The sequence below is a fragment of the Chlamydotis macqueenii genome, chromosome 1 (genome assembly GCF_036417535.1).
Source record: "Chlamydotis macqueenii isolate bChlMac1 chromosome 1, bChlMac1.mat, whole genome shotgun sequence".
NCBI lineage: Eukaryota > Metazoa > Chordata > Aves > Otidiformes > Otididae > Chlamydotis > Chlamydotis macqueenii.
This window is the reverse complement of record NC_141556.1, coordinates 215,229,623-215,255,112: the sequence shown is the minus strand read 5'-3', so window position 1 is coordinate 215,255,112 and position 25,490 is coordinate 215,229,623. Positions and strand designations below refer to the sequence as shown.

The 25,490-nt window shown below is 52.0% G+C and overlaps 3 protein-coding genes across 3 annotated transcripts in view; 2 read left to right on the top strand and 1 right to left on the bottom strand.

Moving 5' to 3' along the window:
• LOC104485679 (olfactory receptor 51G2-like) overlaps nt 1-13,142 on the top strand; it is a 34,909-nt gene extending 21,767 nt beyond the window's left edge. Inside the window, 1 exon segment of the mRNA XM_010128098.2 lies at nt 12,517-13,142. Coding sequence (XP_010126400.2) covers nt 12,517-12,636 — 120 coding nt within the window. The 3' untranslated portion in view covers nt 12,637-13,142.
• On the bottom strand, nt 8,260-9,446 carry LOC104485676 (olfactory receptor 51H1). The gene has a single exon (XM_010128095.2). It carries the CDS (start codon nt 9,444-9,446, stop codon nt 8,490-8,492), a length of 957 nt encoding a protein of 318 aa, XP_010126397.1. The 3' UTR covers nt 8,260-8,489.
• Nucleotides 13,143-15,729: 2,587 nt separating the features above from the next.
• On the top strand, nt 15,730-24,288 carry LOC104475410 (olfactory receptor 52K2). Its single transcript, XM_086743266.1, has 2 exons — nt 15,730-15,841; nt 22,406-24,288. The coding sequence occupies exons 1-2, from the start codon at nt 15,821-15,823 to the stop codon at nt 23,435-23,437; spliced, it is 1,053 nt and encodes a 350-aa protein (XP_086599392.1). The 5' UTR covers nt 15,730-15,820; the 3' UTR covers nt 23,438-24,288.
• Nucleotides 24,289-25,490: the final 1,202 nt, after the last annotated feature.

Genomic DNA, 25,490 nt, shown 5'->3' with positions numbered 1-25,490 from the left:
CTAAAGTACATAAAAGTTAAAAAAAAAAAGATTAGACAAATCCACAGGTGAGAGAATCATTGATTTCTATTAAACACGATGGCTGAGGTGCTGCCTCCTGTTCAGGAAGCCTCTAAATTGATTGCTAGATACTGGGACATGTGCCAAGGGAAGGAGGAACAGTAAACAACCTTCCTAAATGGCTGTTGGTAGCCGCTCTCCAAGGCAGGATGGCAGGGTGGAGGGACCTTTAGTTTGATCTAGTGGAGTAGTTCTTACGGTCTTCAGAGCAAACAAGCTTTGGCCAGAGAACATCATCTTTACTTCGGAAAGTGGAAGGTGCGTCACGGTTGGCCATGGCCAAACCCAAAAGGGGTGTGATGGGTTTAGAGATGCCACGGTGCACAGCGAAAGCAAGAGATGATCCTGGAGGCAGCAGGGAGAGGAAAGCGTCCTGCAGCAAAGCAAAGAGATGCACAGATGGGAATAACCAGACTGCGGGCTTAAGAACAGGCGTCATGAGCTGAACCGGCAGGAAGGAAACCCGAGGTTAGGCAAGGGGCGGGCAGTGAAGCAGGGGAGCAGGTTGGCATGGTCATGGCGTCACCACCGCAGATGGTTTTCCTGAATGTCTCTCAATAATGGCTTCAGCTGAGCTGACCCCGTCTCAGGGCAAAGGCATAGGTGAGATACCCTCCCCAGATCCCTTCCAGACCTGTTTTTTCACAGCTCTCCAGAAAAGGTAAAACCTTGAATCTTTTTGAACTCATCCAAAAGTCTGGACTCCTCCTTCAGGACAGGGTTTAGTTCAGGACACGGTTTAGTAGGCACAGTGGTGTTAGGTTGACAGTTGGACTTGACAATCTTGGAGGTCTCTTCCAACCTACGATTCTCTGATCTGTGGAAACGGCACGATTCCCTCTGATTTGTGTCTCAAGGCTCACCCTCACGCACCGAGCTTCCTGCAGTGACGTTTGCATACTGTGCTCCCACCAAGTCCTTCCTGCTGGTTTTCTGCTTAATCTCTTTTCCCAGAGGCATAGGTATTGCATGTAGATAGGGAGGGCTGTGAGGATCCGTCCATCCATTTTCCCATCTCAAAAACAAACCCCCTGCTTTCCCAGAATGACAGCTACAGGGGATCACAGCTGCCGTTTGGCACACATCAGTCTCTTTGCTGGAAATGTTTATAATTTGAGCCTAAGCCGGTCCTAATCGTATTTACTGCAGGGGCCAGAGTTCAGTGTGTGAGTCCCAACAGGAATGTGAGAAGAGATGGCAAGGGGGAAGGGAAAGGTGGGGGCTTGGTCCTCCCCTGTAAAAGCCTTTACAAGGCCCTGCCCAAAACAAGCGCACTCAGAACACTCCGGACGGTGATGCTCATTGGAGATACACAAATAAAGAATGAGGAACGGGTTTAGGAAGACTCAGGAGAACAGGAGCACCAATGCTGCATAAAATCACCACATTTACACCAATTCTGGCTTATCCTGTTCTCGTGGTAAGGGATTCCACCGTCAGTCCATCCATGCATGGATCAGAACTGAAAGGTGAGACTCAGAGGCTGCTGCTGGGGTTCCACCCCCCACCAGCCCAGCCACGTCCCTCAGGGTCCCTCCAGACTTTGCAGATCCAGGGCAGAGGAGGAAGGATGCGTCTCGCTCATGCTTCTCTGCTTTGGAAAGTTTCGAAGATACAAAGGCTTTTTGATCGTAGGCAGTTTTCTTTGGCAGCAGCGGCTGTGTTGAGCGGGACAAAAATATCCCAGCTGCCTGGAAGGAGAGATTGCAGCCCAGAAGAGATGTCTTCTCCTTGGCAGGCTGTCCCTCCCGCTTGCCACCAGCATCTCCGACATCACCAGCAGTGATGCAACATTTTTCCAAGTCAGCCATTTACTGAGGGTCAAAAATAGCACTGAGGAAAAGACCGGCTGCTCTAATGACAGATTCCCCAAAGGACCATCTAACACAACGCCAGAGCCAGGCAGCTCTCCTGCTCTGGGATCTCCCTCTCCTGCTGAGCTGGCAGCACCAGCAAACCACCCAGGGCAGATGCGGTGGGTGAGACACCAAAGATCCAGCAGCTCCTTGCAGCCGGCAGTCGTTGTGTGTATGTTGAGGGTTGTGGTCCAAGGTGGTGGAACTGGTGGGGTCAGGACTACAATCTCGACCTGAAAGGTGTGTGGAGATGCTGGAGAAGCATGCCATGGGGCCAGGCTTTGACTTGTCATGAGATGCTGGAGGGAAGGGATCCATCCAGAGGGACCTGGGCAGGCTGCAGAGGTGGGCCCGTGAGAACCTCATGGAGTTCAACCAGGCCAAGTGCAAGGTCCTGCACATGGGTGGGGGCAATCCCAGCACAAATCCAGGCTGGGGGGGAACGGATGGAGAGCAGCCCTGAGGAGAGGGACTGGGGGTGCTGGTGGGCGAGCTCAACATGAGCCAGCAATGGGCGCTCACAGCCCAGAAACCAACGGCATCCTCCCAAAGCTCTCCCAAACTCTCCCAGGTGCTGTCACACAGCAGTATTTCTGTATTTAGTGCTCATCGCCTTGCTGCTCAAGTGAAAAACCTCGTTCAGCGGTTGCTAATAGAAGCCAGTCTTCTGCCAGAGCAGCGCAGCCTCCAGCTCTGTCATCCGTCCTAAAGCTGGTCTGCTTTAACTCCACCACCTCACGAACAGCAGGGTGACCTCAACTCAGAGCTTGGAAGAACTTATAGAGGCAGACAACGCTGGTCCAGCATGGTCTGCTGCAAGGAGCCGGGCAGTTAAACCTGTATGGAGCGCTTTTAAGCCGGTACGACTGCAGTCAAGCCATCTGGACAGTTTCAGTAGGCAAAACAGCGTCTTTAATTGAAAAAATCACAAAAACCCTGGGTAAAGTGAAGTGGTGTCAACCAATTTCCTGTGCTGCCATGGGCGACACACAGGAGATGCTCGGCCGTGGGCGCTCCGTCCTGCAGCAGTGAGTGAGCTCTTCTATGGGCAAACACTGGCAGATTTAACGCCTGGCTGGGTACATCAGGTAAATAGTACGGCGAGGGGATTCAGAAAAGGCAGAAAGGACAGGGAGTCCTACGGCAAAGGCAGCAGGCTCTCTGCTTTTAGCATGCTGGGTGGAAAATCAAACAACCCCAGAGAAATCTGCAAACACTGCAAAGCCCTGCGTTTCATTTTCCCGTGTTAAGTGGAGCCGGCAGAAGGAGGTGATTCAGAGGCAGCTGAGAGGTGAGTGTGGGTCAACATGACCTCCATCTGATTTGCTAAAATACAAACTCAGAGCAGCATGATGTACAGCGTGCCCCAAACCCCCAGCAGGATAGCACTGAAGGCTGCAAATAACAGCTGGCATGCGATAAATTCACCCTGATGGGAAGGAACGCCAAGGCAAAGCTGTACAACTCGCTGCCGGTGCGTGATATCAACGAGAGCAGCGCCTGCCCCCAAAACTGGCGGTGCGTGTTGCGGCTGTTGAACGAGCATCGTTCCGTAGGGACCTCCTTACAAGCACAGTTTGTGCTAAATAATCACAGCCACCCACCTCCAGCTTTTCTAACGGCCTCTCAGTGCCTGTGCTGGCGGGAGGCTGTGCCTGGTGAGACCGCTTAACGCCGCCTTTCAAAAAGCAGAGCAGCTGTCAGGTTTACCTCATGATTTTAAGAAGATATCACAATGGGCATCTCAGTAACGGCAGCGAGGAAACGAGAGCAGAGCTGTGAGGAAAGGCAGTAACAACATTACGTGGCTAATCTGCAATGATTTATTCCAAATAAATCACTGTGATATCATCAAACCAGCCAAAACTCAATCTGGCAATTGAGAAAATGTTATCAGGTGGCTCTGCTTCCAAAAGGGGAAGGACGGAGGGGATTTGGTAATTGACACATGAGCAACTCCCGTGCTGAGTGCAGTCAAAATCTCACACACATAAAGTTTTTTGTTTGCTTGTTTTGCAGACTGGTTGTATGTCTCAAACGGTTTCTCGAAGAGATGGGATGGAAGCAGAGCCAACGGAAAACACCAGCCAAAGGAGAAGCACCGGTGTAGCCAGAGACGTAATCCAAAGGACTGGAAAACTTCCATTAAAATTTGTGTTCATACATCTCCCAGCTCCTTGGAGAAGCGATTTTGTGACCAGTGGCTCTTTGGACAGAGTGGTTTGTAGATCTGCAGAGCTGCCTGGCGTTCTCGCTGGCAGCCCTGGGCACACGGAGATGTTTCCGCAGCCTGTGCACAAGCAGGAGTCTGCGGGAGAAAGGGAATCAGGGAAGACTGATGGGAGAGGTGCCGGTTTCAGGGCTCCGAGGCGCTTGTCCTGGGATGCCCAGCATCACCTCAGGGATTAGAAGATGAAACACCACAATCACTCGGGGCCAGCTGCAGGGTCCTGTACTTAGGCCCCACAGGTTGTTGGCCTTTATGCCTAGAGAGGCCATCTTCACTGCCCTCAGGTTTTCAAAAGAGTATTTAACAAGGTCGGTGTCTCTGGATAAAGTCAACACTCCTACTTTCTCCATTAAAAGTTTAGGAGGAATGAGGCACTTCTCCAAGGTCATTGGTCCCGGAAGAACCAACACAGCCAACCTAACCTCACTGGGGAGGAAGATGTGGGGAGTGTAGTGGGCAATTTCCATGGAATTAGACCCTATCGGGCTCGGTGTGGCTGGCAGTATTAGAAAAGCTCGGACTGGATCTGTGAGGACTTGCACAAAACGCAAAATACATCTGGGTGCATGGAAGCTTCTCTTCACCTTTGCAATACAGAGGATGTGGAGTTTCCAGAGAGTCTAATCAGAGGAGAGCACAAAGGCTGGACAGAAATGTCACTGGCACCCGTCGGGACAGATGTCTGATGATCAAAGATGCTGCTGTTGCTGGGCGATTGTTGCTGGGCAATAGTTTCTGGATGCCACAGCCCAGAGTCAGTAACGCAGTGCCCTGCGATAGAAGCAGAGATGAATACCTAACCAAGTGCCCGAAGGATCGTCAGAGCCATGATGCTACAGTTTTATGCTGTCTGTTCTGTGCTAATCCTTGAAATCACAGACAATTTGGTCAAAAGGGACTTGAAGGCGTCATCTGGCCCATCCCTCACAATGAAGTGTCTTCACGGGTTTCCAGATGAGGCTGGATAAACTCCCTCTCTCTGCAAGAAGAGACACAGCAGCAGGGCCAAGAGGTCAACCAAGGTGCCAAGAGGAGGAGGAGGAGGTGGAACAGCCATCCCGTGGTGACAGCAGGCAGCAGTGCCCACGTGTGAGCTGGCTGGGTCCCTGCGTCGTCCAGGGAGGTCAGCCTCAGTGGCCATGGTACCCCATTTCTCCCACAGCTGGAGACTGGGATTATTCTGCAAATCCTAAACCCACCTAGGATAGCCCACCACTGACGGACAAACTTGAGCTTCTTGAAGATGTTTGTGGGTCAAAAGCTGAGGATTTATTTACACATGACCCACAGAGCTATAAACACCTCCAGTGGGTCACACCTACCAGGTGAAAGATAAGATGAAGGGTTCATTACTGAGGATGTGGTTTCAAGGGTGGGATTTAGTTCAAAGTTTCTCTGAACCTACAGAGCATCTCAGCTCACCCTAGAGAGGTGTTCCGTGGCTCCACGGACTGCATTGACTCACCGCCTCTGACTGCCGTGGGAGGTAGTGCCGAATTTGAGACACCAAACGCAGAGCCGAATCTAGGGAAACTCAGAAGTGGGATTTTTGGAGTTATTCCTCAGCACTTTGAAAAGCCATATGCCCACTTACGGTGTCTCAGTTTGTGTACCTAAAACAACCATTCATTTCGGCCTCAACCATGACCTACTTCATTCTCAAGTTTGAGATTAAAGCCTGAAATCTGTTTACACGGAGCTGAAAGCTGCTCTGTCCGGTGATCTGCAAACATACGGATACGGAGGCATAAACAGGATTTTGTGGTCTTAAACTAGGTCAGAACATTTGTTCACGTCCAATTCCAAAGACAAAACAAACTTTCCCAATGCACATATAACCGTTCTCAGGATCGCCCCATTGATGTTGAGTTACCACAAAGTTCCCTGGAACTTAACGGGACCTCGTAACAGCAAAATCCCAAGATGCACCAGCAGAGGAGCCGCATGGTTGCTACTAAAAATAGCAAAAATTTAAAAATATCTCATTGGCATGCGTCAGAGTATCCCAGATCTGACCCAGTTTCAGAGCTTGGCTGTAGACAACTTCAACTTCATCGTCAGGGCCCAGTTTTTGTTCCTTGCAGAGAGGATGAAGTTTTACCAGTAAGAATCACGGTGCTGCAGAGAGCCTTCCCCCTTTCTTGGAAGAAAATCCCATGAAATTTGTTAACACAAAACCAGATTAACATCTTGGAAGGGCGGCACGTGGTTAGCTCTTTGAGTCAGAAAGCTGCACCCCCAACTAAAACGTCAGATGGGTACAAAACACAAATGTTGACCGGATAAGAAGCAAACAAGGCGGCGTCTGGACATCGTTTATTTCTGCATCCCTGTGCAGCATCGTCAGAGCTGCTGTACTTACCAGGCTGTGAGCTGCTGGTGTGAAGCAGGGGCTGGCAAAAGGGAATTTTGTGACGGCAAATGCAGTACGTGGGTACGGGGATGAGCAAATGCAGATAAGAGAAAGGGATCGACAGGTGGAAAGCACTTGTAGAAAAATTGGTATGCGCATTATTGCTGTTGGCGCCGTTGGTGGAAAGTCAAACACAGAAGAGCAAACAGCAGACGTTAGGAAGATGCGTGGCCCTGTCAATTATTAAATGCAGCCGGTAAATCACTGTGACTCAGAGACAGCTGGAGAGCTGGGTTTAGCGGGAGCTGCAGGTATGGCCAACGCGTGCGAGCCTCGAGGCAGCGCGTTTCGTACCGCAGCAGGCAGCAAGGCTCCTGGCCGCCTTCCCCAGTGAGCTGGGTGAGACGGTTGTAGGATAAATACAAACGAACATTACTGCAGATTTCATCACTCCGCATCGCACAGACCTTTCAGGTCCGCAGTGTGTCGGCTGCCCTCCGTTCTGGTGTGAAAGGCGACCTCCAGGAGGGCCGGGAGGCCCCGTCAGCACAAATCTCCACATCACAGCTGTCCCGGGAAGGAGACGCGCGGGCTGTTTGGGGCTGGGGGACTCAGAGCCGCGGCGTCGATCGGCACCGCTCGGCTGAAATGAATGCAGTGCCCGCAGTCCAACCCAGTTGTGGATTTCACCTGCGAGGCAGTTGGTTTAAGCCCTGCACCCACCTTTATTTTCGCACAGGGTTGGTCTTTCCTCCTGCAGACACCAGGCCCCCCCAGCCCCTGACCGACCTGACGCTTTGCAGTGTGAGCGCAGCACCCGCCTGCACTCGCTGCTTTTGCGGGGCACCTCCCAGCAACAGTACAGAAGAGACGGAGCCTTTCCTCGCCCAGACAAAACAGAAAATCCCACGTACGACTTTCCCACAGCTCTCATGCTTGCCCCAAAAAAGCACCTACGTCCCTTTCACGGCACTGATCCTTGCCGTTTGGATTCTCCATAGCAGCACCCAGGGCAGCTGGGAGAAGCTCTCAGTACATTCACCAAAGCAGCGTTTGGAGCTGTAGGGGGTGGGTGGGAAATGAATAAAAACTAAAGAGAAACACTATTTTTTTCTCACTGCCGAAGCTGTCCAGCCCATCCCTGCAGAGCACAGCATCTCCCGCTTTGCTGGGACCTGCGAAGAGATGGCCAGGGCATCCCAGGCTCCTGTCTTGGTCCTGATCTTGTCGCTTTTCCTTGCATGGCTGGACACCGACCCTGCCAACTGCCCGCGCTGCAATTGCTCTGCCTCCGTCCCTCGCAGCATCACTGCCGCACGCTCTCTTCCATGAGATGGGAATCACGTTATTTGTGTAATGAAAGCTGAGGGGTCTCAAATGGTCACACAACCCTGGGAGCGGATTATTTCCTGTAACGGACCGATTCAGGGATATCGTAGGTAAAAGCACAAGCCTGGCAACACTGCTTGTGTTTCTTCCGAACCCAAACCTGCTGTTGGCAGCGAATCCCTTGATGAAAGCCTGCTCTCGGCAGTCTTCTCTGTCTCCACCTGCAGTGAGGACCACTTCACCATGCAGCCGCACCAGCTCTGCCCTCTTGCAGACTCTTTCCAAGAAATGGGGCATCCCAAAACAGGAGGTGGAATAGAATCATAGAATCATAGAATGGTTAGAGTTGGAAGGGACCTTCAAAGGTCATCTAGTCCAACCCCCCTGCAAGGAGCAGGGACATCTCCAACCACATCAGGTTGCTCAGAGCCTCATCCAGCCTGGCCTTGAACGTTTCCAGGGATGGGGCATCCACCACCTCTCTCTGAATAACGTGAGTTGCCATGATCCGTCCCCCCATGGAGAGGAAAAGAGCTGGGCTGCAGAAGAGGCTTCTTCTGCCATCAGTGACTTTCTCTTGGAGAAGATACTCCCCATGAGCAACCAGTCTAGAGAGGAAAGGAGGGAGAAGATTGGCTTTTAGGGCATGGCTGCTCTGGGATTAGTCCCACTGCTGGGTCCTGCTCCGACAGAGCAGGGTGAGGATCCGCCTGCGGATCCGCTTGGTTTTCCAGCTGTACACGAGTGGGTTCAGGACAGGTGGCACCAGGAGATAGGCATCAGCCAGGAGCGTGTGAGTGAGGGGGGGCAGGTGATTCCCAAACCTGTGGATGACAGACAAGCCAATGAGCGGGATGTAGAAGACCAGGACGGCACAGAGGTGGGAGATGCATGTGCTGAAGGCTTTGGCTCGTGCTTCCTGGGAGACGATGTTCAGGATGGCTCTGATGATCATCACGTAGGACAGGAGGATGGTCAGGGAGTCCAGGCCCTTGGTGAGTATCACCGCCGTCAGCCCATACACGCTGTTGACCCTGACATCCCCACAAACCCACCTCAGCATGTCCTGGTGCAGACAGAAGGAGTGAGACAGGACAGGGGACCTGCAGAAGGGCATCTTCTCAATAAGGATGGCAACGGGTAGCACCACACAGATGCCTCGCATGAAGATCACCCCCCCCACCTTCATTGTCAGGGAGCTCGTCAGGACAGAGGCGTAGCGCAAAGGGTAGCAAATAGCAACAAAGCGGTCGAAGGCCATGGCCACCAGCACCCCAGACTCGATGGCAGAGAAGGTGTGGATGAAGTACATCTGGACAATGCAGACCTCCAAACGGAGGGAGGTGAACTCAAACCAGAAAACGGCCAGCATGGTGGGCAGGGTGGAGAGAGACAAGCCCAGGTCTGCCATGGCCAGCATGGAGAGGAAGTAGTACATGGGCGTATGGAGGCTGTGGTCTGTCCTTATCATCTGGAGTAAGGTGCAGTTCCCCAGGAGCATGAGGAGGTACAGGCAGCAGAGAGGCACCCCCATCCCGTAGCTGCTCGTGGGCAGACCGGGAATGCCGGTGAGGATGAAGGTCAGAGGACCAGACCCGGTCCTATTGGAAGACGACATCTCACGCACTGACAGTCCGGGGGTCTGGAAATAATAATGTCTTGGAATAAAAGCCCTGCTATGAGAAACCCTAATGCACCCCAGCTATAATGATGTTGGGAGGACAGGCTCCTGAAAGCCAAGAAACTCCTGTGCAGCTGCCCTCATGCTTATCCAAGGAAAAGCCACGGTGGACCAGCCCCGGGATCGCTGTCTGGGCTGCACGCAGCAGCAGATAACCAGGATGGAGCCGCGCGCCATTTAGTCTCCTCTAGTTGTAGTCCCCAAACACTTAAACACCCAGGGATTCAGGAGATTGGGTGCTCAGCCCTTTGGGAGCTTCTCAGCAGCCCAGGCAGGACAAGAGCCTGGGGCCAGGGTGCTCCTGCCCGGGGAAGGAGGAGCGGCGGGATGGAGAAGTGGAGGTCAGCCCTGCGAGCAGGGCTGGGTGCTCCCCGCAGCGGCAGGAGGAGCGGCCGTGGCCGCGCTGGTCCCTGCGAGGCTGGAGCACCGGAGAGGAGAGGGAATGGGGACAGAGGGGGAGAGATGGAGGCAGAGAAAGGTCCGTGTTTGTGCTGAACCGGCTGCAGTCGGACCACAAGAGATAACATCTCACTCCGGGATGAGGAGTAGCCCCATTAGATGTGATTCTGCATTGATTTCTTCCCTTTTTGTTTAAATACAGCAAAATGTATAACATTTTAACGAGCTTTATCAGCTAAACCTGTGGGTCAATTAATCAAACTAACCCTGACGGAGAGAAAATGGATTTGTGCCTTACAGCTGCCAAAAAGGTTAAACGGAAAGGAGGAAATCCAGAGGCTCAAATAAGACCAGGAATGGCCTGAGGCCATTAGAAAGCCCAACAGCAAACACCAGGTCTCCGTTTGAGCTCTCTGGGAGCCGCCTGCTTTCCTGGGAAGCTCCACCGCCCCGGGAGTGCAGTTGACCAGCTGCGACGCTCAGCGACGGGAGGCTGGGGCAGGCGGGGCTGATTTCCAGAGAAATATTCCAAGCAGGCTTTTCTGCAAATGCAGCCGGATTTGATGCATCTTAAACGTGCCAGCTGGGCAGCTGGTGGTGGCAGCAGCACATCCTCACCTCTTGCCACAGAAAATGTGCGCATCTCTATTTAACTGGAAATTAATACATTTTGCATAAGCGAGGAGCACACACTGCTGGAGATTTGTCCCGGAGTTTGCACGTGCACACACTCTCTCTCAGACCTCATCCGCCGTCAGGAAAAAAATAAATAAATCGAGTTTCCACGTGGCCAAAAGGTCAGGCCTGAAAGGCAGCGATGGGGAAGCCGTCGCGCCTGCACATAGCTCTGCTCGCCAGGACGCCGCGCTCCCCCGGCAGCCCACCGCTTCGTTCCTTGGAAGCCGTTAATGCCCGCTTCCCTGATGAGGGGGAAAGAGTCACGTAGGGAGAAAAGTTAGAGCTGGCTGCCCCTGGGATGGGGGAAAAGGCTCTCCGAAACTGAACTGAGCAGTACGGGAGAGGGAGAGCGGGGGCGGTGGAAGAGCCAACGGGGAGTGTAAAGAAGCTAAAGCCGAGGAGCTGAAGACCTCCCTTCGCTCCTCTGGGCAGCAAAGGCATTGTAGAAATAAACTTACACATCCTCTTCGTGTAGCACCCGAGAAAATGAGGGAAATTTTAAATTATTGACCAAGGTCGGTTTTTAGGGCGGCTTTTCATACCAAGCCCATCTGTATATATGAGATCAAAAGCAATATTTAGTAAAGTAGAAAAATATTTAGTAAATTTTCTCCTAGCGCTTTTCTAATACGCTGGTTTGTTGTGTCTGCTGGAGATCTTTGTAAACTCTTGTTTTGATGCAAGCCCTCAAAAAAACTGTCCCTGCAGAGGAGGGACATCTCCATCCTGTCCTCTGCTAGCAGCCCACCCTGTACTTACCCGGGTCACGGCGGCGGACACGGAGCAGCCCTGGCTGACGCGCTGCTGGGAAGCCGCGTTTAACCCAGCCCGAGCAAACCCCACGGGTCCCGCCCCGGGAGGCACGGCTGGTTTTCATGCTCTTCGGGGAGCACAAGCACCACGGGACTGCGTACAGGTAGGTTTTCCTGGCAGAGTGCGAAAAATGGGAGTGAAGGCAGCTTTGAGGCACTGGCAAAAAAAAGAAAAAAAAAAAAAAAGGCTAAAAATGTGTATTCAGAACATTCCCTAGTTTTATCTTGCTGCGTGAAATGTTTCCCTGTGCCTCTGTGCAGCTTTCTGATCTATACACAGGTACACCTCACATCTGTGTATTTGTGTGTGTGGGGGTGTCGCGTTTAGATAGATGGGTTAAACACAGGGAAACAAGGACAATAAGAAAAATCCCCAAACGCTTCCCAAAAAAGAGCAGAAAGCAAAAGAACCAGCCAATGGATTCATAGTCAGAAACTTTATTTTGAGAATTTTTTTGATTCTTTGGTGAGTTTGACATGGAGATGGAGGGTGGTGGGGTACAGAGACAGAGGGTGGGGTACAGGGATGGAGGGTGGGGTGGTGCTCCCTTTGTCCACGGCTTTGGGAACCCTCCAGTTGCCTGTAAGACCATGATGGGGTACAGAGACGGTGGGTAGTGCGAAGATCCCTTTGTCCACAGCTGTGGGGAGCCTCCAGCTGCCTGTTCCCCACCGTTGATGGGGTACAGACTGGTGCTGTGTATGCTTCCTTACTTTTTGGTCAACATCCTGGTAGGAAGCTGTGACACTCTTGGGCTGGTGGCGAGGAGGGAGAGGACAAGAGCACAGCGTGGTCCAAATCGACAAACTATACTGTGAACACCAGGACTGCAGAATTTAGACCAAGCAGGAGCACCCTCACTTTGGACTTGGCACGGCAATTTTTTGCTGTTACCTTCAAAGTCCCGTGGAACTTAAACTTACAGTCCTTATCCTTTCCAGAGACTTCTGTTCTGTGTCAGATAACGTGTTTGCTTGCAGTGGGACAAAGCATTTACCACCGCCTCCTTCCTCCGCGAGCACCTTGTGTCTGTGACAGACCCTATCAGGAAACCTTCAGAAGTGCAGATGTTTCCAGCCGTGGTGACTGTTCAGTGCCCAGCACAACGGGGTGCGAGTCCGTGAATGTCCTGGTACCCGCCGTGCTCAGCTCCATCATCTACGGGGTGAGGACCAAGCAGATACAGAGGAGGATCCTGAATTTAATTAAAATTTCCAGCGACAGAGCTGCCCGTTGAGCTGCACCCAGTCCTGGCCCTTTCTTGACTTAGATTGCTAGCTTTGGGGATGGGGAACGTGCCCCTTTCTCTGACTACGCAGCGTGCTGCCTCAGCCCCCGGCAGGCTCTCAGTCACTATCACAACACAAATAACAGTAATTTATGACCGCAAATTGTCGAGCAAATACACTCTGTGCATCAAGCACTAGTGCTGTAATAAAAGGACACGCAAGCTCAGCAGGTTGATGGCTTTACGGGTGGAGTCAGAGTTCTTCAGGAGTTAACGTTTAGCTGGGACTTGTTCCTTTCCTTCCAGCGCATCCCAGTGCATCCCAGTGAGACAGGCAGTATAAAACACTTTCCTCTACTATTTACTTTTACACAGTGCCTTCTTTTTCTTGCTTTTATTCCCTGCCTGTAATTTAGAAAATTATTTTTGGAAGGAACAGATAAATACCACTTTGTGGAAGCAGAAATTTCTAGTGTGAATCTGATTAAGAGCTTCATTTCCTGGATTAGCAGCAAATTAACTCATTACCCACACAACACGAAGCAAAACAGCATTTGTGAACAGCAGCTCAGGGTATTTGTGGGGAGGTGTCCCGGGTGTAGGTGGCAGGGTTTGGTGGTGGGGGGGCTGCGGGGGTGGCCGGGAGGGAGGTCTGGGGATGCCCTGTGCCGGATACAGGTGGTTCCGGCTGGATCAGTGACGGACCCATCATGCTGGAGCACTGGAAATGAGTGAGAAGGACAGAGTGGCAGACCGAAACCGCTGTGTGCTGACCCCGACCTGCACCAACCATCGCCTCACCGAGGGGACTGAGTGGAACCTGCGGTGATAACAAGGAGAGAAGAGGAGTCTGGAGTGAAGAAATGACTGGGTACCACTCTGATGTTTTCAAGGAGTCATCAGCCGTAACTCCAAGGTGCCTTTTTCTGAGTGGGGATGGACAGCTCATAGCACAACATTGTCTACGCAAAAATAGGGCTGTGTTTTGCCAGAGCACTTCAGATTTAATGAATCTACACTGAATTTTACTGTCCAGTCTATCACTTCATCATGCAGCTCTGCAATGTTCTCCCATCATCCCTCATCTCTGCTACGTTGGGTATACCGGTTCCATAAAAAGCTTCATCACATCCCGACTGACACCCTTCCCTAGATCTCTGATCTCTGCTGAGGACAGCCTGGGGGAAGCAGAGACCCCCACAAGCCCCTGTGACCCTCGAGGTAGTGTGGGCGAGGAGGCACCACGTACAACAGGAGCTTGCTGGCTGTGGGGATTTCTTACCAGCTGGGCTGCGATTGCAAAAGCCAGGCCAGGGATGCGACAGCTACAGACAGACTGGAAAAACCGGCCAGGCTTTGCTCTTGTGCCGCAGAGATTCGACACTGTGAACGGGAATCTCCACTTGCAATAGTCCAGATTTATAAACACATTTCTTGCTCTAGGATTTGGAGGAAATAAAGAAAATAGAGACACTAATTCAGTAGAAATATTATGGGTTTCTTTCCTTTTCTGTGCTGTATTTGCAGTACTGATCTATGAATCAGATCTGCAGCAGCCTCGCACATCAATAAATAACTCAGCCAACAGAAATCACCTCCAAGTCATACAAGGACAGAGAGACAGACAAAAATCCCGGCGCTCACGGGTGTTTGTGCTCTTCCCCACGACCCTGGGAGCCGGTCCCCGAGCCCCGCAGTGAGGGAAATGAGATACTGATCGTGTGGTTCATACAAGACCTCCAACCTCAGAGATGACAAGGACAGAATCACAGAATCATAGAATCACAGAATCTTAAGGTTGGCAGAGACCTGCAGAATCATCGAGGGGAACCGTCAGCCCAGCACCACCACGGCCACTAAACCCTGTCCCGCAGGGCCACGATGCACGTCTGCAGGGTGACTGCACCGCTGCCCTGGGCAGCCTGATCCAGCGCTTGACAACCCTTAAGGCGTTTCCTTAAGGAAATTTTTAAGGAATTTTTTCCCCATATCCAACCGAAACCTCCCCTGCCGCAGCTTGAGGCCATTTCCTCCCGTCCTATCACTCGTTATTTTGCAGAAGAGACCAACACGTCCTCCCTGCACCCCCCTGTCAGGGAGCTGGAGGGAGCAGTGAGGTCTCCCCTCAGCCTCCCCTTCTCCAGGCTGAACAATCCCAGTTCCCTCAGCTGCTCCTCATCAGACTAGTGCTCCAGACCCCTCTGGGTCCAAAAGATCAGCACTCTGATCAGATTTACACTGAAGTTCATGGATGCTTCGGGGTCCTCAGATGAAAGGTGATGTTAAAATACCGCCCTAAGGATCCAGGCTGCCCCAGAAGGAGTGAGGATCCAAATCCAAAGGGAGTTTTACACAGGGTCAAGCCTGAAGAACACATGCACCATTTCGCGTGTACCAAGCCAGTCATGCCCAGAGGGATATTTGCCCACCCAGAGATAAAAATCTTCCCCCTTTGTGGACCAAAGATCCATTTGGTGCTGAGACAGACATAACCCATGCAGTGGGAAAGAGGCGTGAGTTTGTTTACAAACCCTTGCTATTCCTGGCAATTCCCTCGCAGCAGTTTCTCCTCTGTGGTGATTAATGTCTCTGAAGTCCCAGCAGTGAGTGATTAGGGTGATCGGGTTCCTTAAGGAATATAAATACTTCTATGTGGGTCCTTTTGGCAGGTTGAGGGGCTGCTTTGTTGTTTGAGAGAGAAAAAAAAAAAACCCAACAGTATTTGAAGGTGATGTATATGTGGCCGTGGTCACATCTAAATCATCTAGATGAGCTGGGTGGATGGTTTGGGTTTTTTTCTTCATTTAATCTGATGTTATGCCAGTATTCTTAAGCATAGTGCCAGGCTCTGAGCCAAGTTCCCATTTTAGCCAAACTGAGGTGAAATACAAATCACTCAATCCAGCAAAGCTACCGTGCAGACATGCCAGCACGTCTAAGTGACTTTGTCTCTTGTTGAGTTAATGAGCTACTTCATTACTTCTAGACATCCCACAGTAAGTGCGTATTACGGAGGAGAACTGCCAGTTGGACACCCGCAACCTCCGTTTGCTTCCTTGCAAATAGGTTAATTGCAACAGTACTAATCATTTGGCTGGAAGCTGCTCCTTGGTTAAATCAACCTCAAACAAGCTGCAGACTCACAGGCGCAGCATCTGCTCACCCAGCCTGTGAAGACCTGCATCCGAGGAGGATGGCAAACACCACAAGGAAGGTAATAATTTGCTCTTCTTCCTTATGGAAAGGGAGAAGTCATGCACCCCAGTGAGGTACAGGCTTGAAAATGCTCTGAAACGGGTGATTTGGGGAAAACATATGGTTTCTGACACGGGGGATCAGGTTCTGCATGTATCTGTGGGAAACTACTTTTGATCTGATACTGGGGAGGGGGTATGGGTGGGATCATTACTCTAGCTCTCCTAAAACCCCAAATTCAAGGGATTGCTTTTTTCATGACAGGCTGCACTGATCAGGTGGCCGTTAGCACAGTCTGATCAGCACGTGGTTGGCAAAAGGCGCTGGGTGGATGTTTTTCACAGGCTGAGGCTGCACGGCTGGCACATCTACAGTGTCTAAGAATGGCGCAAAATGTTAAGCGCATCAAATCTGGTAGATTTAATAATTATTGCTTAGCAGTAGAGAGGCAGAGCTGACAAAAATGAGCGAGGAAAGAGTTAAAATCTCCGCTTCAGGCACCAGGATCTATTCCCTCCTTACAAAGTCAGGGAAGCTTTGCCAGTGTGCAGCAGTCAAAGATTTCAGCTCCTTTTGCACTTTGTTCAACACTGACCAGCTCGTTCTCTGAGGGTAATTTAGAATTACTTAATGATTTCATCCGTTTCACTGTTTAAAAATAAAGTGCAATAAATTTGCAACAAATCTGATGGGGCACAGCAAGCTACGTCAAGGTGCCTGGTAATGTTCCCCATTTCTAGAAAATCTTTTGGATTTTGACTGCTGTAACGAGTAAAACTTGCCACTTTACAAGATACTGAACTACTTAATTCCACAACGTAAAACTCTGTCAGCTTTTTGCACCAGTGGAGCACAAAGAAAATCCCAGAAGTATGTCAAGAGAAGTGTGAAGGCACTGCTTCACTTGAGGAGCAACAAGTCTGGAAGGGCTGCTCCCACGCACAACTCAAAAATAGCCAAAAATCACAACATCTTCTTGACGTGGCATTTGTACGTAGGCTGCAACTGCAATCGTGCTTGGGGGTTGGTGGTAGCTTCAAGAGGTCCATGCGAAGCTAGGTTGGGGTTGATGAGATGGAGGAGGAGCTCCTCCAGCTGCGATGCCTGGTGTGGGGCTGGGACGTGGCACTAGACGCCTGTCGCCCTGTGTGTGTCGAGGGTCCGGACGCAGCTTTGATTGCACACTGGAGCCGTGGCCACTGGGCACATCAAGAGGAGGACGTGCAAGGTGCAGAGGAGGTCAGGTGTAAGGTGGATGAAGCTGAGGTGCAGTGGGGACAGCGTCTTTGCACGACCCGAACAGGCTGCTCAGAGAGACGGAGCTAAAGAGGTCGCTTCCTTGGTGCTTCATGTGCTTGTCTGTACGCAAGGAGTCAGACCCTACCAGGGAACAGACCTGGCACGGCGCTGTGAGCATGCATGAGAAGGACCCAGTAAAAGCCGGGTCCGATGCCGGTTGGACAGCATTATTTAATAATCTGGATGGCTTTATCATACAAGATGAAACACGGGTACCGCTGCCAGAACAGCACGAGGATCTGCAGATCTATTACCTCTGACGGAGAGCAGGGAGGGAGGACCTGCTTTTTTCCCAAGCAGAGGATTACAGGACCTAGGATGTGTTTGCCCTTTCCAGATAAACAATTCTGGCACGAGACATGTTTCCTGCTGGACTGGCTTGTGCCAGCTGTGGCTCTGGATTTACAGCCGAGGTAGCCGAGTACACCGCAAACAGAGTCCTCTGTGCAATAAGCTGCTATAAATAACGCTGTCCGGGCAGCGCTCTCACAGTGCAGGCTTTGCAGAATTTGGCCACATCACAAATAGCCATGACTAGAAACAAACCGAAATGCCTGTTGGTTTGTGTTGCGTGGGGGACTGGAAGCGGCTTGGAGGAGAGATGGAGCTATTTAGGGGTCGAGGGAGTCAAATGTCTGGAAAGCCGCAGAGATGAGGTCTGGCCCTTGTTATGCTGGGGAAAACAGGGTACCAGTGCCTGAGAAACTCGCATCTAATTCCCATACTGCCATAAATTAACCCTCCTGTGCCTCTGTTTTTGTGGTAAAACAGGGACAATTCACAGCACTTCTTTCTTTGGGCTTGAGGGTGAGGGGGTACACGCACTGTGGGACGGTTGGTGCTGGACAGGACTGGCCCCACAGCCTCAGGAGAGTTTTGGCCATGACAGTGGTTTTCCTTCCCAATGCAGGAGACAGGGACGCTGTAGGTGGGATGCCCATCAGAGGGGGACTCCAGCAAGGTGGCTGGGATTTGGGGTCCAGCAGGGACAACCCACAGCTGGCAGTGCTGGCCTGAAGCAGAGCACGCAGCTGGGGGATGCATGGGATCGATGCGATGCTTCCACAGGCATCACCTCTCGCAGCAAAAATGCTCTGGGTAGCAAATGTTGATGTTGCAAACACACATCTGCTGTAATTCCCCAAGGTGGGACACACCAGCCCAGGAGAGGATGTGATTTATGGCTGCAGAGGTGTGTGAGTGACTGCAGTCCTGCTGAGCTGCCTCCTCAAAGTATTTCAGTCTTCTTCCATCTCAGTTTTTTGTATTGATGGCAACCAAATGTACTCAACTTCTAGTTTGTAACTCCCAAGCTAAGGAGTGGAGGGATGGGGACAGCAGCCAGAGGCCAGCCCAGGACGGGAGGAGAGGTAAGAGAACTCCCATACATTCAGCCTAAGACCATCTGTGTTTGCATCTTGCCGGTGATGGGACCGAGTGTACCTGGATAAGAAGCAGGAGGATACGACCACAGATCTGTGCCTGAGGAGTGGCTGGAGTCCATAGCAGTGCGTGCTACAGCCCTTTCTTCTCCCCGTCCTCGCCAGCTGTTCCTGCGGCTTCCCTCCCCCTCTGCAGCAGTGCCCCATGTCCTACGCAAATCGCTGCAGTCCCTCGTCCTTCGTCCCGACAGGAGTCCCCGGGCTGAAGGATGCTCAGTTCTGGATTGCCTTCCCATTCTGCACCATGTACTTCATGCTCTACAGGGGTTTTTTTTCCCAGTATTTTAATGAGACTCCCTAAATTCCTGTTGTTGTGTCTCTTCCCTAAGCACACAGGCACTTGTAATGGGGCTTTGGGAAGCTGCAGTTTTTCAGAAGTCTCCGTTTGCCTCCAAACTCCTGTGAGATCCTACTTCTGTGGTTCTGGGGCTTTCGCAAGCTGGCTCTCCTCTTTGGACACCATGAAATTCCGCACATGCCGCACTGCATGAGGGTAATACATCACTCCTGCCCCTGAACCAATGCTCGGTGCAGCGTTGGGAGAGCAGGAATTGATGGAATGCGATGCGCAGACCAGCTGGGGAGTGCAATTGCGCAAGTCTCCTTGCTTTCTGCAGACCTCCTTATGCAAAGGACAGGGACATAAACAAAAAAAAAAAGTGGTTTTTAGTTTAGTTGGGGCTATTGTAGGAGGGTCACCTCCGAGCACTGGAGGCGAGGAGCAGGAGTGTGGATTAAAGCAATTCAAGCATTGGATCAGGGTGCCCAGGGAAGCAGTGGAGTCACCATCCCTGGAGGTGTTCAAAGAATGTGTAGGCATGTAGGCATGGCACTTAAGGACATGGTTTAGTAGGCATGACAGTGTTGGGTTGATGGTTGGACTTGATGATCTTGGAGGTCATCTCCAACCGTAATGATTCTATAAAGTAGGGGAGCAGAGAACAGGAACTGAGCTCCTCTTGTTCTCCTCAGCAAAACCTGCACCTGATTTTAGCTGTGATGAATACTCATCTCCTAACACCACACACTGGTTGGACTAGATGATGGGGGTTGGACTAGATGATCTTTAAAGGTCCCTTCCAGCCCAAACTATTCTATGATTCTATGATACTGACTTACCATCCCAGCTCTCCTTGTGCCTTCGCCCCATGGAAATCGGGGCGCAGGAATTCCCTGGGTCTGGTCTCGAAGGGAAGCGTGAGGTCCCACACGTATCCTGCACCAAGCTAGAGAGGAAAGGGGAGGGTTACAAAGAACTGTGGTGACCGCCAAACCCAAGCTGGCAGGTATAAACCCAGTTCTTTCAGTGTCTCCTGACGCTGCTGCCCTTGGGTGCCTTCTGGGTTACACAAAATTAGTCTCAATTATGTCAAAGTGGCCAGAAACATTCCAGGCCAGGTTGGACGGGGCTCTGATCTGGTTGGAGATGTGCCTGCTTCTTGCAGGGGAGTTGGACTAGAAGAGCTTTAAAGGTCCCTTCCAACCCAAACTATTCTATGGTTCTATGAATTGGTCTGCCAAATTATTTACATCTGCACTCTTTCTACTGTTGCCGTAGAGGATGCAAAGCACGAGTGCGGAACAGGACATCCCTCCCCTGACTTGCAGGAAGGAGACAGCCAGGAGCTCCATCACACGGTCCCACAGACCATGGAAGGAGACCCAGACCTCACTCACATCTGAAAAGAGTCAGCATCCCGTAAAGAGGCGATGCCAAGCTCGGGGACCTGTGTTTGGAAGGCTGCAGGGCCAAAGGATGAGGAAGAATTCAATATATTGTGAGGGTTATGAGCACTGTAGGACATTGGCAGCAACATCTTCTTAATTAAACACACCGAATTAGGAGGTTAGTCAGTAAATTAGCAAGTCAGCTCCACGCCTGTGCGTGTGGACTTATTTCTTGAGCCACGAGACAGGCTCACCAGGAATTCCTCTCAGCAAACATACAAATGCTCCCACCGCTGAAAGCCGCTGGGTCGGAGAAGCGGGCAACGGAGCCCGTGGGAGCCGGGCTGGCCAGCACCGCTCCCGTGGGGCCGGGTGAGTCGGGTACGTCTGCTGATCTGTCTGGACCAGTCTGCAGCAGAAAGCCAGGTAGACCACCCATCAGTGCACAGGTTTTAAACAGAAGCAGGGAAGAGAGTCTGGAAAAGGGGCCCCACGACCTCTCCAGCCCCGTGCTTCTTGACCACATTCTCCACCAAAAAAAAAACCACAGTGAGTTTTGAAAAACATCTGAGGCAACCTTGCTTCTTGCAACAGAAAATTCTCAGGCCAGCGTGCACGTTGTCATTTCAGGGAGTTTGCTTTACAGCTGGATGGATTTAAGGGTAGGCTTTGTCCGCAGGCATGTGGATTTATCCTCCTCCGATCTGTTTGCTTGCTTTCGGGAGCGGGAATGCGTGGGTGGGGGGAGTAGGGGGCAATGTCTGTGTCTGGTCGTTGAAGATGTTTCTGCAGTTGCTCCATGGACCACCGTCAGAAGTCGTACAGAGCAGACACGAACAAAACCTGATCTGATCCAGCACCCTTTGCCAACGCAAGGTGGCTGTACCAGGGCCATCCCGAACAGATTTTTGTCCTGCTTGCTCTTCTGGAAAAATGAAGTGTCAGTCTCCTGGGGCACTGCAGCTCTATTTTCATCAGTGCATTGCTGTCTTTACCTTTGGAGAAATTTTCTTTAAGCCCGGACTGAATTTCTCCTGTTCTTTCTGGGATTTAGACCCCTGATTTGTCCTTTCAGAGGACATTTCCATAAAGTGCCCACCATGATGCACCTCAATCTGCAGACCTCCAGCTTCGTCCTTTGCCTCTCACGTTCATCCTACCCGAACGAGCAATTCTGAGAGTATGATTTGCTTGGAAACGTAACTTTAATCTGTGAATATGTTTTATAAATGATGGGAAAGCGAGCATTCGGACTTGCCTGGGAAGATCCACCCTTGATAACGTGATGCTTTCTGGACACGACACACTGGGGTGCAAATGCCAGGGAGGGAAAAGTGTAATCATATTTCATTTCAGAGGTGACAGAAATGGGATGGGAGCACACTGAGAGGGGAAAGCAAAGGCAATTTCCCAGCTTTTGAGGCAGGGTGGAAGTTTGATGCTGTCTCCCAGCAGATGCATGAAAGCAGAATATCCTGGGATGCTGACTGTCAGTGAAAGCAGAATATCCCGGGATGCTGACTATCATTTTCCTGGGTAAGGTAAGCTGTCACACCCACAGCAACAGGCACTCAGCAGCTCTGTGATCCAGAAAGTCCTTTTCAGCTTCATCCTTCTAGATACCGAGCAGGACAAATGGGAGATGAAGATGGGAAATCACATATTGGCACTGATGGAGGGGTTAAAAATTCTCCTGCGAGTCTGGAATAAAACTTCTATCTTCTGAGGTTTACTTACTTCCACATCTCGTGGTGGCATGTGGAGGAAGGAGGAGGTAACTCCTGCCTGTTTTAATACAGGAGCTATGGGTCCTCAAACGACACTAGCAAATGTCAGGCTTGCAAGAAAGAGAAGGGGTTATTTCACAAAAGGTGCCATTAGTTTGTGAAATTCCTTGCTAAAAGACAGCATGGGTGCTAAAATTTGGCATAGAAGAGGCTAGATGGGTTTCTGGGGTGGGGTTAATTAAAATGGAAAAACCACATCCAGTCCAGCAAGTCCCTCAACTTCGGGTTGTTGGCAGCTGGGAAGGCACAGAAGAAGTCTCATGGTGTGTTTAATTTCTATATTCTTCCCTGAGGGTCTGCTTTTGATGCTGCACATAGGACCTGAGGCTGGATGGACCTTTGGTGTGACCCAGGGCATGGCCATCCTTGTGTCTTCTCCCCTCTCAGGCTCCCACAGTGACCACCATGCCCTGCTTGCGTCCCACCAACACCTCGCTGCCGGAGCTGCACCTGACGGGCATCCCGGGGCTGCAGCACCTGCACCGCTGGATCTCCATCCCCTTCTGCATCATGTACCTCGTCACTCTGGCTGGCAACAGCACCCTCCTGTGCGTGATAAAGGCTGACACCAGCCTGCACCTGCCCATGTTCCTCTTCCTCTCCATGCTGGCTGTCATCGACCTGGTGATGTCCACCTCCATCACCCCCAAAATGCTGGGCATCTTCTGGTTTCACTCCTCTGCCATCAGCCTGGATGCTTGTCTTACGCAGATGTACTTTGTTCACGCTTTCTCCGTGATGGAGTCGGGGGTGCTGGTGGCGATGGCCTTTGACCGCTACGTGGCTGTTTGCAACCCACTGCGGTACTTGTCCATCCTGACCAGCCCCGTGGTGGCTGCCATTGGCCTGGCTGCCTTGCTCAGGGCTGTGGTTTTCATGAGCCCCCTCACCTTCCAGATTCGCCGCCTGCCTCTCTGCAGCCCGGCCGTCGTGGACCACTCGTACTGCGAGCACATGGCCGTGCTCAAACTGTCCGGCGGGGATGCTGCCTTCAGCAACACCTACAGCCTCTCCGTCTCCACCTACGTGGGCAGCTTCGACTCGCTGCTCATCGCCCTCTCGTATGTGTTCATCCTCCGAGCTGTGCTCAGCCTCTCCTCCCCACAAGCCCGCAAAAAAGCCTTCAGCACCTGCAGCTCGCACCTCTGCGTCATGGCCCTCTTCTACATCCCTGGGCTGCTCTCCATGTACATGGAGAGGTACCACCAGGAGCTCCCACCCCACATCCAGGTCCTGTTGGCTGACATCTACCTCCTCATCCCACCTGCTTTCAACCCCCTGATCTACGGCATCAGGATGAAGCAGATCCGTGATGGAGCACGGAGGGCAATCTCCCGAAGGAGACCTGTGGCAGGAGAGATTGGGCCTGGCCTTCAGGGCACAGGGCTGGGGCTCATGAAGACAAAGCCAGTTCCCTAGAGTGGCCAAAAGGTCTGCTGGACTTTGGTGTGGCTCTCAGTGTGTGTTCAGAGCCATGGGTGCTCCGAGAAATGTTGGCACCCACTGAACTCAGATCAGCACCAAGGGTTGCTCTCCTGCCTGGCCCCGGCACGAGGCAGTGGTGTTGTCCCAGCACCTCTGGGTGGCCCAATTCCCTCAGGTCTCCCAACATAAATAAGGATTTCAGCCATCACCTGGCCTTGTTCTGGCAAAGTGACCTACCTGAACCACAGAAAACAGCTGCTTCCTTAACACATCACTTTATGTGATAGAAAGTTATATAACCTCATTTTTAAAAGGGGGAACAAGGAAGGCTCAGGGCTGGTCAGCCTCACCTCTGTGCCTGGCAAGGTCATGGAGCAGATTCCCTGGAAACCATGCTAAGGCACATGGAGAGCAAGGAGGTGGTTGGTGACAGCCAACATGGCTTCACCAAGGGCAGATCGTGCCTGACCAATTTGGTGGCCTTCTGTGATGGGGTGACGGCATCGGTGGACAGGGAATGAGAAACGGACATCATCTACCTCAGCTTGGCTGCTCCCTGGGCTGTCCCAGGAGGATGTCCAGCCCACGGTGAGCTGTAAGACCTCCAAGTGGGTTGAGGACAGTGGGTCTCCCTCCTCGCAGAGCCACACGAGATGCTGCCTACCAGGTGGGGGACAGCCAGTACGGCACACTGGGAAGAGCGCTTTGGGACCATGTGGCATTCGCTACGGGATGTGTAGGGGAGGCAGCAAGGGCTGGGAATGGGAGGGATCAGGGTGGACTGGGGGGCAAAAGTGTGGGAAACCAGAGGAGTATGGGGATGAAAGGGTCCGGTCACACGTAAACACGCTGTCAGTCAACATGCTTGTCTGTCCATGGCGCCTGACCAGCGCCGTCTGTCCTGTCTTCTATTAAACTCTGCTTCTAACACCACCCCTGGTTGGGGATCCCCTCTTCTGTGTCCACGCGTGAGCACCGAGGGCTGAGCACCAGCCGTCGGAGTGGAGACCATGGACCGTACGGGCCTGTGAGCCCGGGGTGCCAGCACCCGCAGAGACCGGGGCCGACGCGTGTGGGGTGGGTGTGTACGTCGGTGTGCAAACGCCAAGCAGGACCAGCCAGCGGGTAAGCTGAGGTTTGGGGGCAGGTATCAGCAGGTGTAAGTCTGGGTGGGACGCTGGACAGACCAGCGCTTGAGTTGCTGCTGGAGGGATGGGGCGGTCGGAGCTGCGCTGCTGCAGAGACCGTGGGGTGGGCTACCGGTGGTGCCATAGGACTCGGACGGCTGCTGAGAGCCGTTTGCTTGTGTGTGTGAGGCAACTGGGGAGAGCAGGGGCCCAGGGCCAGCTGCTGGGCAGACTGGGCACCTACGCACAGCTGCTGGAGGGATCCATCCTGTGTATGTAGAATATGTACATAGAATTTCCTATAAAAGCATTCATTCTAATCAGGTGGGGAGGAGAACCGGATCAGGCCGCTGATGCCGTTTGTGTGTTTGTGTGTGTGTGTTCTCAGTCTGTGGTGACCTGTGTGGTCGACTGCCCTCCACTCGCAAACAACCCCGGGGCAGGGTCCGTGTTTGCGCCCTGCAATCCAGGTCAGCAGCCAGGAGTCTCCTGGGTGGGAAAAAAAACAATAAACCCACTGACGTGTATGGCGTGACAGGCTCCAAAGCATGTGGGAAGCATGGGGACCCAAAGGATACACAAGGGTGGACAAGAGACGAGCAACTGATGTCATCTTCCTGGGCTTGTGCAAGGCATTTGACAGTCCTGCACGGCATCCTTCTCTCTAAACTGGAGAGACATGGGTTTGATGGACGGACCACTCCGTCGACGGTGGTCTGCTGTTGAGACATATCAACCAGGGAAGTGAACATAGGTTCTCACCTGCACTTTCCCCAGAAACTTTTTTTTGAAAATAAATGGAAAAATCAGAGATTTATTCCCTAATGAGCCGGCATTCTGCTAATGACCCTCAAAGGCAGGCCTTGCCCCCGCTGGAGGCTCACCACCACGCATGGTTTTCCTACGCATGACCAGTTGGC